The sequence below is a fragment of the Pleurodeles waltl genome, chromosome 7 (assembly GCF_031143425.1).
Source record: "Pleurodeles waltl isolate 20211129_DDA chromosome 7, aPleWal1.hap1.20221129, whole genome shotgun sequence".
Lineage (NCBI taxonomy): Eukaryota > Metazoa > Chordata > Amphibia > Caudata > Salamandridae > Pleurodeles > Pleurodeles waltl.
In genome coordinates this window covers 419,373,322-419,387,810 of record NC_090446.1, presented here as the reverse complement: position 1 = coordinate 419,387,810, position 14,489 = coordinate 419,373,322, and the positions used below count along the sequence as shown (strand labels likewise).

At 46.5% G+C, this 14,489-nt stretch overlaps 1 protein-coding gene across 3 annotated transcripts in view; it reads right to left on the bottom strand.

Moving 5' to 3' along the window:
- Positions 1-14,489, bottom strand: part of GSS (glutathione synthetase) — a 1,684,034-nt gene that overhangs the window by 159,895 nt on the left and 1,509,650 nt on the right. For all 3 annotated transcript variants that reach the window (XM_069243914.1, XM_069243916.1, XM_069243915.1), the window contains one exon: positions 5,917-6,106. In XM_069243914.1, the coding sequence (XP_069100015.1) occupies positions 5,917-6,106 (190 nt within the window). The remainder of the gene's footprint in view (positions 1-5,916; positions 6,107-14,489) is intronic.

Sequence of the window (14,489 nt, the reverse complement as noted above, 5' to 3'; positions counted from 1 at the left end):
GGTGGGTCACAATGTCCCAAGGGTGCTCAGTCAAAGGGTTTTGACAGTGTAGCACCTGGGGAGGATTGGTTCCCGGAGAAGGGTGGGAGCCAGGTGAGATGCCCCTTGTCTCACTAGGGGACAGTGAGATGGTCAGAGGACCCTCGTGCCTGAGAACACTAAGCAGTACAGGCAGTGGGTGACCATCAATGGACAGACGGTGGTGGCTATGAAAGACACAGGAGCCAGTGTGACTACTGTGAGGTGTCACCTGGTGTCTGAAGAGCAGGTAGTTCCCCATGTACTTTACCAAGTAGTTGCCTTAGACAACTCAGAGCGCCTGTCCAAAGTGGTGCAGGTTCCCTGAGAGTGGGGTGCGGTCTCAGGTTCCTTGAGGATAGCTGTGAGTCCAACCATGCCTATTGATTGTCTGTTAGGCAATGACCTGGAGGATTCCACTTGGAGTAAGGTATAACCCAGGCAGACTTGGAGATGTTGAGCTTGCCTGGATGGGTGCGTGTGATCACCCGGTCTATGGCAGCCTGCCAGAAAGAGAAAGGGTAAGGGGCACGGAAACCTGCCCCAGGAGTTCCCACAGTCCGGGAGGAGATTGACCCTGAGGGGGACGCCCCAGAGCCTAAAGGGGAACAATTAGCTGAACTGGGGGTGGTGCCCGAGCTGACCCATTGGCAACAGGAAGGGGGTCCCACCAGGGAAGAATTCTGTGAGGCACAGTAGTCATGCCCTACTCTTGTGGGTCTGCGGAAGCAGGCAGCAGGCTGCAGGCCAGGCATCTGGCAAGGAGTCTGGATCACACTCGATCTATTGGGAGGATGACCTCCTGTATAGTGAGCCTAAGGTTGCTGAGCCTGGGGCAGCACATTTGCTGGTGGGACCCTAGTGCTTCAGAGCCTACCTACTGGGTTTAGCTCATGATGTGCCTTTGGCAGGACAAGAATTTTGAAAGGATTGTCACCCACTTTTATGCCCCAAATGCGTATTGTCAAACTTATCAAGCAAATGGCAGGAGTGGGGGGGGTGTAAGGCTCCCCTCCAACTCTTCCCTGTTGTCAGCACATCCTTTGAACGGGTGGGCAATGACATCGGGGGCCTCTGGATCCCAAGACAGCCATGAGCAACAGGTTCATCCTGGTGTTGGTGGACCACACCACCCATTACCCAGAAGCCATCCCTCTGAGGTCAATGACAGCCCCTGTGGTGGGCCGGGCATTGATGGGGATTTTTACCCGCATGGGGTTCCCCAAGGAGGTGGTATCTGACAGGGGTACCAACTTCATATCTACCTATATGAAGACTCAGTGGAAGGAGTGTGGGGTGACCTACAAGTTCACCACTCCTTACTACCCCCAAGGAAATGGTTTGAATGAGAAGTTCAACCGAACTCTGAAGAGCATGATTATGGGACTGTCAGAACCCATGAGGCGTACGTGGGATGTCCTCTTGCAATGCCTTCTGTTTTCTTACAGGGAGGTACCACAAAAGGGACTTGGTTTTAGCCCCTCTGAACTGTTATACTGCCAACCTGTGAGTGCACCTCTGTGTCTGGTAAAGGAGGGCTTGAAGAAGGCCTCCATTAAGCCCCCCACAGGATGTGATTAGTTACATGCTGGCCTTTATATACCAGACAGGAAGCTCGCTCAGGAGAACCTACAAGGAAGCCAGGAAAACATAAAATGCTGGTATGACCAGGTTGCCACTCTGGTTGAGTTTCAGCCAGGCCAGAAATTGTGGGTCATTGCCCCAGTAAAGCCTTGTGCTCTCAAGGATAAGTGGACTGGGCATTTTGAGGTGGTTGAGCACAAGAGTGAGGTCACCTATCTGGTGAACGTGCAGACTCCCAGGAACCCTTCAAGGGTCCTACACATGAACCGCCTCAAGCCTCATTTTGAGAGGTCTGAACTAACAATGCTCTTATGCTCTTGGCAACAGATGATGGGGTGGAAGAGAAGAGTGAACCTCTTTCTCACTCCTGTCTGCCCAGGAGAAACATGGGTCTTTGGAAGGTGTGAACCTCTCCCCCACACTGACCCTAGAGCAACAAACGGACTGTCACAAGTTGTAGGGACAGTTTGCCTCCTTGTTCTCCATGACTCCAGCGATCACTCATCTGTGTACACATGATGTGGACACTGGGGGCAGTCCACCTGTTAAACACAAGACTTACAGGGTGACTGACAAGCGCAGGGCTAGCATCAAGGATGAGGTTTCCAAGATGTTAGCTTTAGAGGTTAGTGTGTTGTCCAGTGGTCCTTGGGCCAACCCAATGGTTTTGGACCCAAAGGATGCCACCCCCGATGCCACCCCAGGACTCCGGTTCTGTGTGGACTATCGTGGACTCAGCGCTGTCACGCAGACTGACGTGCACCCCATCCCCACAGATGATGAGCTCATTGATCGGTTGGGAGCTGCCAAGTTTTCTCAGCATGTTTGATTAGCGTCTGGGTACTAGCAGATTGCCTTAACCTATGGGGAGAAGGAGAGGTCAGCATATTCCCTCCTCCATCCCCCCAGATGGGTACTACCAGTTCAGGGTTATGCCCATTGGGATGTAAAATGCCCCTGCCACCTTTCAGAGGTTGGTCAACCAGGTTTTGGTTGGGTTGGAGGATTTCAGAGCAGCCTACCTGGATGACATTGCAGTGTTCAGCGCCACCTGGGAGGAACACCTGCAGCACCTCTGTGAAGTGCTGAAGTCTCTGCAAAAGCCAGGTCTCACTATTAAGGCTAGTAAATGACAATAGGGCATGGTTCTGTGGTTTACCTGGGACACCAGGTGGAGAGTAGCCAGGTGGCACCCATTCAGCCAAAGACTGATACCATTCTGGCTTGGGAGCCTCCCAAGACCCAGACAGAGGTGAGGGCCTTTCTAGGTCTCACAGTACACTACAGGAGGTTTGTCAAGGGGAATGGCACCATTGTTGTACCCTTGATTGAGCTGACCTGTAGGAAACATTCTAAAAATGTGATCTGGACTGAGGCTTGGGAGACAGCTTTTGATGCCCTGGAGACAGCCATGCACACGGCACCCATGCCGAAGGCACCCGACTTCTCCAAGGAATCCGTTATGCAGACTGACACTTCAAAGCATGGTGTAGAAGCAGTACCTGCACAGCTAAATGAAGAGGGCCTAAACAAGTCTGTAGCCTTTATTAGTAGGAGGGTACTTTCCCAGAAACGAAGGTGGAGTGCAATTGAGCGAGAAGCTTTTGCTGCGGTCTGGGCACTGAAGAAGCTGAGGTCCTACTTGTTTGGGACTCATGTTCGGGCTCAGACAGACCAAAGGCCCCTCAGATGGTTAATGCAGATTGAATGGACTTTACGGTGGAACACCGCCCTGGAACAGAAAACGCCAGTGCTGATGGTCTGTTCAGATTCTTCTGCCTTAGTGATGTGAATTCCCATGAGGTTGGGTAGTTCGCCCTATTTTCAGCTGGGGGGGACATGTGTTAGACCTGGCATCCTTGGTGTGGTTTCCCCTGTCTATTTGCCTCTGCATTCTGTGTTTTTGACTGTGTGCTGGACTTAGTTTTGGCTGGTTTTGGTACTCTGGGCAACTGTAATTGGCTTTTCCATGATTGGCATATTTAAATTACTAGCGAGTCCCTAGTTAAATGCACTAGAGGTGCCCAGAGCCTGTACATCAGATGCTACCAGTGGGCCTGCAGCACTGATTGTGCCACCCACATGAGTAGCCCTGTAAACGTGTGCAGTTTAAAACTGCCAATTTGACCTGGCAAGTGTACCCTTTTTTGTACATGTAAGGTGTCCCTAAGGTAGGCCCTAGGTAGCCCCATGGGCAGGGTGCAGTGTACGTTAAGGGTAGGATATGTAGTGCTGTGTCATGACACCGAAATACTGCCAGATACGTTTTTCACTGTTGCAAGGCCTCTCTCTCTCATAGGTCAACTTGCGGACTGCCTTTAAATATATTTTAAGTACAGTTTCCCATTGGGAGCAGATAAAGATATGGAGTTTGAGAAGGCAAACCAGTGAATTACAGAATATTTTTCTTCATTGGTACAATTTTGAACATAATGCACCCAGGAATTGGATTATATCAAACAGTGTTTAAAAGAGTTGGCTGCAGTTACCTGCACATAGTTTCCAACCCTTTTATCAACCTATTGTTATATTACACACAGTGTGAAACAGGGATGCATCATTGTGCACGTATAGGCCACCGAATAAAACTCTGCTTCTAATTCTGTTTGCGTCCATGTGATGGAAAATAAATTTTCAACAACTCACCTCATAACTCACAAACAGCAAAGTTGTGTAGGAAGGAGCTTTAAGACCTGAAGCATGAGAAGAGGCCCTCTGAGGCTATTTAATTTCTCAGTTTCTTTCACCTCATTTTTTAGGTCTCTCCTGCCAACAGCGCATGTGCAGTCACTGCAAGGGGTATTGTTTACAATGAAGGGCTTGGAGCCCACCCACTAATTACCATGTTCAGCCTCCTAACTGGCCATCGTGAGCGGGCATCACTTTCTTTTCTTTCTGTGGAGTACAGATCAAGCACTTATTGTTTCCTCTTCATTAGTGTCCATCCACTGCTTGTGCTGTGATTGAGGTACTATTTCTTCTACCCCTTCCAAACCCCCTTGTTTGTGTTGCTTTTTTCCCCGCCCCCACCCACTCCTTCTTCCATGCTCCTCCTTTCCCTTCCACTCACCCCTTCTCCGTGCTCGTTCTTCCACACCATTCCACCCACCTTCTCTGAGCTTCTTCATCTCCCACCCACCCTCCTCTGCGTTCCTGCCCCTTGTTCTGCACCCCTCTCTGTCAATATTGTTTGCCTGTATCCCCCTCTACTTCCTAATTACTTGCTTGCCTGTCCTGCCTGTCTCGTCCCAACTGAAAAAAGTACTATGTTGATCTCTCACCAGCATGCAGAAAGCTGCATCTGACTCTGACCAACGATCATTTGAAATGCCAATGAAGCGTGCAAGGGCCCCCCAGACTTCCCACTACCTGATGAGAAGGCGTTGGTCAGAAGAAGCTGTGCCCCCAATTACTATCTCTTCCAAATTGAGGAACATCTGTAATTGCTCCTCCGATAGCTCAATTAGTTAACTGAATATGTTATATAAAGTAAAAGAGATTTAGCTATTATATACCATAATTCCACAAAGAACTCGGGGGGAGAAGACGGCTCTTATGAACTCCATAACAAATCTGATGATAATGTTCAAACAGAAGGTTAATGCAACCTTGGTTGCTATTTGACCCAGGCAATTTTCTGCTGAAATATTTCTTTAATTGTAATTTTCCCACCAGCAAAAAAGCGCTATGCTGTGTTACCAGCCACAGTTCTGTACAAAAACAGTGGCAAAGCCAAAAGCTCTCTAATGGGTGACACCTATTGGCTTTTTTCCAGTGCTAGGTGCCTTTATGTTAAGGGCACTCAGCTACAATTCACTTTACTTAAATTTGTGGACTAAAAAACTGTACCCTTGGTCAGTGTTTACTGGCACTCACAAACTGAACTGATCTAACTAAATGCAAGCTCAACCTCTTCAAAATTGGGATCTTGCTTATCGGCCCTTGCATTCATAATTGGCAACAACTCTTAATTCTTGCCGTTTTAGAACATGCCAAGCACCAGCCAAGGCTTAGGAAAAAAGAAAAACGACTTCAGAGTTTTAATAGTACCTTTTCTTTAGCGTGCTCCACAGTTTGTGCCCAATTATGAAATTCTTCAACATTTACTTAGACATTTTTGTTTATTTGGCCTTACCAGTCACGCATGGCTCTAAGAGCCACTAGATTCACCAACCAAAAACCATATGCAGTACAGCGTATGTGTATGAGGTTCTTTTTTTCATTCTGGGACTTTGGACAAATAACTGAATTACTGCTTTAACTGTGCACTTCATGGATAGAATTTTATTTTTTCAAAATGTTGAAGACTATTACCTGACATAGACTCCAAAAATACCCAGTTCAGAGATGCATTCCGATAGCGTTAAACCACTCCCTGCCTTCAACAGGTAGTTCTTTATGGGATGAGGCGTAATTTTGTCCATTAGAATGTAAGATGTCCGCTCAGGAGGGTCTTTAATGTTTTCCAAAAGTTTCTTGATTTTATCACCATATATGTTGTTTCCTTAAAATATACAGAAAAAGTGGTATAATGTAGGAATAGTGCATAGATCAAATACAGCTTAACTTTAAAAAACACAGAACACATAATTTCTAAAATTTAAGTACGATGACATGTTACTCAAAAATAAAGTCCACTTTAGTCAAATTTAGTGTAAGAAACATATTTATCATGAGTACATTTAGAATATTATACCTATGTGTTTTTTACTTTGACGAGAGACACTATCATGCATATCCCTGGTCTAATGCAAAAATACCCAGTGCATTTTATTTATTATTTGTTAAATGCAATGTTCACTCAAACAGGATCTTGGCACTGACAGTTGGAAGGTTGCTCATTCTTTGAACAAAGGTGGTCTTCAAGGCCTTTCTGAAAGTCTACCATAAGGGTCTTCTGCGGAAAGCAAAGAAGACATTGTGCATATGGAAGGTGGTTTGGAAACTCAATCAGTGTTTCAAAGGAAGTCAGTGAAGCTTCTATCTTGTGAAAGACTTCCCATTTATTCCACGCTGACAGTCTTACTAAAGTTTGAGACTCGGCTGCAGTCTTGCTAACTCTGGAAGACCTGAGTAGGTACTGTTCCATAGTCTATCTTTGAAAGCAGGCAGAACTAGACATCAGTTTAGATAAATCACATCTAGAATGGAGGCACCCTATCTAAAGGTTTTTTTCTGTATGAATCTGGTACAAGTCCAGCCAATAAGATTTTTTTGTTACTGTTTTTAAACACAGCTTATGCTGCAAGGCGAGTTGTTTCAAATAGGTGGGCGTATTGGGCTACAGAGAAGATGAGCAAGGAGGCTGGCAACATGTTCCGATTGTAAGGTACTTGATCAGCCAAAGTTTTTTGAGACTGTTCACTAAGAACTGTCTACAAAAGTCTGACTGAAGAACATGTTACTTACCTTTGGTAATGATTTATCTAGTAGAGACCCTATCTAGCCATAGATTCCTTATTTTAGGATTATGCCCAGGCATCTTACTGAACCCAGAACCTTTTCTTGAGAAGTACCTCTATGTGTCAGTAGTGGCATCGTTCGGCTCAGCGTGGTGTCCTCTGCACCAGAAGTGATGTGCACTATGCCTATAAAGATGCCACCTCGGCGTGCTATTGTCAGTTTCTTTTCATGACTCTCCACACCAGGAACACAGAGCCATGAAGAACACTGACAACTGGTATAGAAATCCAGGGTCCTGAAAGAGGAAAAACCCTGTGCCTAGAAATCTGTTCGCAGAGAAGGGAGGATAAGTGGGTCGGTAAGGAATCTGCAGCTAGACAGAGTTTCTACTAGATAAGGAGTTACAGAAGGTAAGTAACTTGTTCATCTAATAGCCACTTCTGGTCACAGGAATACTCCTTACCGTAGAATAGGTACCCAAGCAATACCTCCCAGGAGGTAGGTCTGCAAAACAATTTCACACTATAAAGTCCTGTAGGACTGAACAGGCAAAAATGCCCATCCCTACTAACCTGTCTGTCCAAGCAGTAGTACTTGGTAAACATGTGCAGAGATTCCTACGTTGGTGCCTGGCAGATGTTCAGGACCGGAACGCTGTGCAGTGGTTGCAGCCTTGGCTATCGTGGAATGAGCACGCCAGACCCTTGAGGGGTGCGTCTTGGCCAGTACACAGCAGATTATAATGCAGAGCACGATCCATCTGGAGACTGTCTGCTTCTGAACAGCCTTTGCCTTCTTCGCTCCAACATAACCCACGAAGAGTTGGTTGTTCACTCTGAACTCTTGTGCGGTCAAGGTAAAATAACAACGCTCTTTTTGGGTTGGAACGGTGAAGTCGCTCCACTTTCTTGGAGGTGTGTGGCAGAGCATAAAACGTAAGTAGGGTGACAGACTGGCCTACATGAAAGTAAGTGACAACCTTTGGCAGAAAGGAAGCTCTACTGCAAAGAACAAGCTTGTCTGGGTAGATGAAGCCTACTAATCCCCAGGCAGATGTTATTGCTACGAGGAAAAGGGTCTTGATTGTAAGGAGCCTGAGGGGACGATTGTGCAATGGATCAATAGGAGTGCACATTAGAAAAGTCAAGACCAGATTAAGGCCCCACTGAGACATTATGAAGGACGAAGTTAGAAACATGTATTGCAAACCTTTCAAAAATCTTTTTACAACATGGGATCTGAAGAGGGATTTCTGATCTGGCAACCACAAACATGCTGAGATGGAAGAAAGATAGCTCTTTAGAGTGCCCAGAGCAGAGCCCTGCTGCTGGGCAAGAGAAAGGAAAAAGAGAAGGACCTGGGAGATGAGAGTGGAAAGATGGTCAACTTGTTTCTCTGCACACCATAGCACAAGCTTACTCCAATGGCAGGCGTATACAGTCTTGGTGTGAATCGGGGATGTCTGGCTGACAAGATAACATTAAAGACTTCAGGCAGAAGGTGGAAAGCTGTCATGTGTCACCGCTCAATCTCCATGCAAGAAGGCAGAGCACTGACAGGTTTGACTGGGAAACCCTCCTCTCCTCCTGTGATGGAAGATCCTCCCGAAGGGGCAGTCTGATTAGAAGACTGATGGCCATGCTCAACAGCCCGGGATACCAAACTTCCTGAGCCCAAACCAGAGGCAGAAGGATGAATTGGGCCTGGTTGTTCCTGATCTTTAGAACTATGGGGAGGAGTGGTATGCACGGAAAGGCGTACAGGAGGCCTGAGTTCAAACTGAGATGAAAATCGTCTCGGAGCAAAAGCCACCTTAGAACCTCCAGTGCAGAGAACAGCTGACACTGCACGTTCGTGATCGGCTAGGTATACTCAGCTGAGTTTGTCTGCTCTTGCCTTTAGAGAGTCCCCCAGGCGTTGAACCACCAGGGATATGCCCTGACATTCCAGCCATGTCCATAAATGCAGTGCCTCTTGACAAAAGGTACACAACGCCACCTTGTTTACTGCAGCACCACATGGCATTAGTGTTGTCCATCAACACTAACACTAACCTTTCCTTTTTATGGAGGGTAGTAAGGTTTTCAGTACCGGCCAGATCACCCGGAGCTCCAGCAGGATGATCTGGAGTCCAGATTCCGCCAGAGACCAGAGGCCTCCGATCTCCACCTCTCGTAAATGGCTGCCTCATCCCACGAGTTCTGCATCAGCCAGTCTTCAAGAGAGTGGAAGACTGACACCCCTGATAACCTCAGATGAGCTGCAACCACCGTCATCACCTTAGTGAACAGGGGCACTGGTAAGACCAAAAGGGAGCACAGCGATAGTGGTTGAGGCCAACCCAGAAGAATAGCCCACACCTGTGGGCGGGCAGTATGTGAATGCAAACATATGCATCCTGCAAGTCCAATGCTAACATCCAGTCTCCTGGGTCCAGCAGGACTTGAGCGAGCATGAGCATTTGGAATTTCTTCTTCTTGAGAAAGAAACAGAGTGCAAGTCTAGGGTAGGACAATATCTTCCATCCTTCTTGGACACCAGGAAGTAGCGTTAATAGCAACCATTACCAACCATTACCTAAATCTAGCATCAGTACCCTCTCTATACCCCCCTTGGCCAAGTGTGCAGTGACTTCCTGGCAGAGTACGGTAAGGTGGTCCTCTGACAGTCTGTCACAAGTGGGTGGCTTCGGTGGAGCGGTAGTCAAGAAGGAGAAGGAGTAGCCCCTTTGGACAATTTGAAGAACCCATTGGCCTGATGTTACAGACCTCAAGTGGGGCATGTGATAGCGTATCTTACCTCCCACTGGGTGCCCATGATGGTAAGAGGGCAAACAAAAGGGGTTTAAAGGTTGCACTGACTGCAGGGTGGTGGACTGGCCTAACCGCTGGCTAACCAACCCACGGGGTCTGTAGGTACAGCGTCTTCAGCCACGTAGACGCTGAGAAGCTTGAACACCATGGTGGCTGGGAAGGTAAAGACACAACTGGAAGCCCCTTCTATGGCAATGAAAGGAGCGAAAGGCAAACTGAGATTGGAGATGGTCCATGGAAAGGCCCAAGGACCTTCCTGTAGACCTCCTGTCCATGAAGCGCTCCAGCGCTGAGTCCGTCTTGTCTCCAAAAAGACAGGAGCCATCAAGGACATATCCATAAGCAAGGCTAGATGTTCTCATCTAGGCATTGCACCGTAAGGCCACCGTCGATTAAACCACCCTGCCCAGCGGGTTGATGGTATCTAGTCTAAATATGATTGTGAACTTTGTTGCATCTCTCGCTCTCTCATCAGCAACAGCTTGGGAAAGCAGGCTCAGGCCTCTTCTGGAACCAATGGCAACACCTGTGCAATAGAATCTTATAGGGCATGGGAGCAACAACCCAAAATGCCACAGGTTCAGGAACTCTGCCACCTTTCTCACTACCATAGCAAATGATGCTCTCTTAACAGCCACGGTAAAGGGAAGAAGCATGCCTGTATGATGGCCAGCCTCCAGTTCACTTGCCTCTACCAAGTTCTCACACCAGCCCATGTTCGTGTCTAGGGCCAGGTATTCTTCAGGGTATAGCATCCCCTCCCAATGCTTCCTGAGTTCTAGCCCACAGGAATAGGATACAGGCTCCAACCTGGTAAGCATTTCTGCAGGTGGTGCTGGACTTAGCGCTGGATGATACCCCTCTGGCTCTGTCTCAGAGTCGGGAATTAGAATGGGGATGGCACAGCTGGAAGGCGCTGACGGTGCTGAAAGTATCTGCATCAGGACCGGTGTTAGGGAAGGTCGAGGTGGTACAACCAGTGCCAGTACAGGTCCATCTGTGGATCCAAGGGGCTCGTCTGGTGCTGAGGGCAGACCTGCCAGCAGAGAATCAGTAGGGGCACCTCCCGATCCCATGGGGTCCAAAAGACACACCAGTGAGGATGGGTCGCCAAAATAAGAGGTGCATGGCCTCATTGTACTCACAGAGTTGGGCAGGGGTCGCTCCGGCTCCCGCAAACTCAGGGAGGCGTGGAGCCAGCCCAGGCACAGGATCACCCGTTGATCCAGGCCTTGAGTGACGACATTCCCTCGTCTCGTCGGAAGACCATGACGGATGGAGCGCAATCAAGGACCTGTTCAACTTCTTGTTCTTCCTTTTCTTGTGGGACTTACCAGGAAGACTGGGTGTGAGGAAGATCATGGGCTCTGTAACCAATCCCAAAACCTTCCTCTCGACTGGGATTGAGAACGTTGTGGCGTCGCATGTTGAGCAGCAAGAAGCTTGAAGGAGCACTCCCCTCATGGGCTTAGGGTGCATGATGCAACAGTGGGCGCAAGTCTTCGCATCATAGTCTCGCTCCAGGCACAAGAGGCAAACAAGTTGCAGATATGTGAACATCTGTCGGTAACAGGTGCCACAGGGCTTGAAGCTGTCCTTCCTAGTGGATATCCCTGCCACACCAGGAGAACATTTTCTCAAAAAAGAAGCTCAGTCAAAAAGTGACCGAGGCGGTAGCTCTCTCTGAATCTGCACTGAATGGCACGGAAAGAAAGTAACTTACATCAGCGTGCTGCCGTGGCACCTACATAGGCACCACACACGTCATTTCCAGAGCTAACGACCCCACGCAGAGCCAAATTATACCACCTACCGGCATGCAGGGGTAGTGCTCACCAAAAATTTCCAGATCCACTCTGACAACTACACATACGTTCAAGGTAAGGAATCTGCAGCTAAAAATCTCCATCAGAACAAATTTATTTTTAGCCTTTTCCTGAATATCAATGTGTCCTCCAAAGCAAAGAGGCAGAGTTTAGAGTTTCAAAAGTGAGGAATCATTTACATGTAAGCATTTATCCACAACACTTTTCTATCTTGCTCCACTGATCTTGCAGCCCTGGATAGCGGGCACTTCCCAACAAATTTGGTAAAAATGAGATCATATTCAAATATACAAAGAAAGGGTCTTGAATTAAACTTTTTAATTGAAAAACAATTTCAAAGATATCAAAGCAAGTGAGATGTGGGATGAGCTCATCAGGACACAGTCAGTCAGGAACAAATCAAAACCGCTTCTGTCTCTACCACCTGTAAGAAGGAAAAAATAGGCTGGAGCAGCTCATTTTATATTGATGCATGTTTTTGGTAGAACTGTTTATCTGAGTCACTCAAGATATGTATCAACTTAATTCATTTAATAAGGTCCTAAAAACTTACCAGTTCAACACTGTCCTTTTTCCAGTGGCTCCTAATATTAGGTCCTGCTTCAGCCGCCGTAAGGATAATTTGGCACACTGTAGATCGTATTCATTAACTCAGTGGTTCCCAATCTGTGTGCTGTGGCACCCAGGTGTCCATCTAAACTAGCCAGGGGCGCCATGCACCAAGCACATGGGAATAGCTATAAATATCTGCTGTCACTACTTGTCCTGGCCTCCTGCTAACTGCAGTGTTAATGGATGACACTGAAACATAAAACCATCTCTCAACTCAGAGTTATTTAACAGGTCCTGACCCTGAGCTAAGCAGTTCAGAAGTGTTGCTCGAGTGAATTTTAGAAATCCCTTCATGCAATTTAACAAAACCTTTTCTGCAGTATAATTAAAATATACATGCTAATTCTTATAACCTCGACCTAGGTAAGGAGACAAGGAAGACTGCTTATAAAGGTCATTAAGGGTGAATGTGAATAATATTAATTTAATACACAAGCTCCAAAAATAAAATAAACGGTAAAGAAATATGCAGTAAAGCACTGTAAAGACAAACACTTTTGAAAAATGTGTGCAGTACAGATGCATTGTCTGTATGTAGGTACCTTTATTGTCTTGTGCACTTTGTTTTTCTTGTCAGCAGGGCCCTACAGATAGGCAGTTTATTACACAGCTAACATTTGTCTATAAGACGAAGATCATAGGATACTCAGCCTAGCGACTGCAGTCAGACCTTGGCTGGATGCCTGCTAATGCACCACAGCCCACCTTCCACTGCACTCTTCTTCCATACAAGGTATGTTACAGAGACAGGTATAGCTGTAAACTATTGTACAGATAGACATTGTACCTTAGTGAGCCAGCAATAAGGTGCTTATAAATGCCAGGTAGTGCATATCAGCAGTGTCTGATCACCTTAAAACGTGTAAATATTACCTATTTCAGGTGCATGCATGTGATATTTAACCAACTGAAGCAAGCTGCAATAGTGCTTAATTAAAGTCCCTTACTTTAATGTGATATGTGCATGAAACGGAAAGCACATCCAGCTTTACTAGCACAGATTCTTTGTTAGAAGTAAATGAAAGGATTTGTTCTCTTATCAACTTTATCTCATTCTGTCATTCTTACTTTCATCAATTTACTAGCAACAAAGCTTTTGCTTACTCCAAATAATATTCCTTCTTACTCATGCAGCTATTCGCTGTCTGTTACTCTGATAAATATTCCTACTCTTAACTCTACTTCCTCTTTCTTACTCTGAATACTCCTATTCTTACTCCTACTGAGTCCCTCCCACCTGCAGCAGCGGTTCCTGCTCTAACCTGCATTTCAGCAAAGAGAGAGATGGGTGCCTCAACTGCTACAGTTTTTCATGTGTGAGAAATGCAATGATGAGCGCAGGGTTTGGATAGCCATCTTAAAGGGTGCTCAGAGGTTCGCGCTGCCCTTCTTTTCCTTTAAGGAAAACAGTGACCTGCCTGCTGCTGGAGGAAAGTTGGCTTCCTCAGCATCAGGTTCATGTCTGAGGGGATATCACCTTCTTAGTGTACTGGCACAGAGATAGTATGAATAGGAAGTTACTCCCATTGCATTTCAGTTATAGCTCAGCTATATATGGCATTCGGATGCCATCTGCAACAGACTTTTCCATTGAAGGTCTTTCTGCGAATGTAGCCAACACTGCCCTTTTCAGATTGCTGATGTTAATGCCAGAATTCCCAAGAAAATAAATGTTTAAATTGGCTGCTTAGTGGTTGTGTCATATTTGTTGCGAAGGATTGTCAGAGATATGTATTCTATTTAGTTCTGTGACATGCAGAATATGATGCAAGCTGCTGCCACTGAAGATGCTTTCATGGCAGGAACGTGTGGTTTAAGGCTTCAAGGCCTGGAGTAAAAAGGAGAGGTGGTAAAGTGAGTGTTTGTTGCTGATAAAGTGCTTTATTACAGCATCAGTTCAGTGACAAAGTAGATCACAACTACGATTATTATACCTTCACAGCAATTAATTTCAGGGAGGAAAATGGAAGTACCCCTGATGCCGGGCTTACATCCTCCCACCTGCCAAAAAAAGTAACGTAACGGCGAGCTACGGCCAACTGCCAATAGGTCAAGGGAGACGCGGGTCGAAAAAGTTTGGGAACCACTGTATTAACTGATGAAGCAGGCAGCATACATTGTAATTTTTGAAACCTTTGACCTGAAGAGATGCTGTCAGATTTGATATCAGAAGAGTAGATCATTGCTAGGACAGTGGCAATGATGTTGCAGCCACAGCAGCAAAAGTAAAATT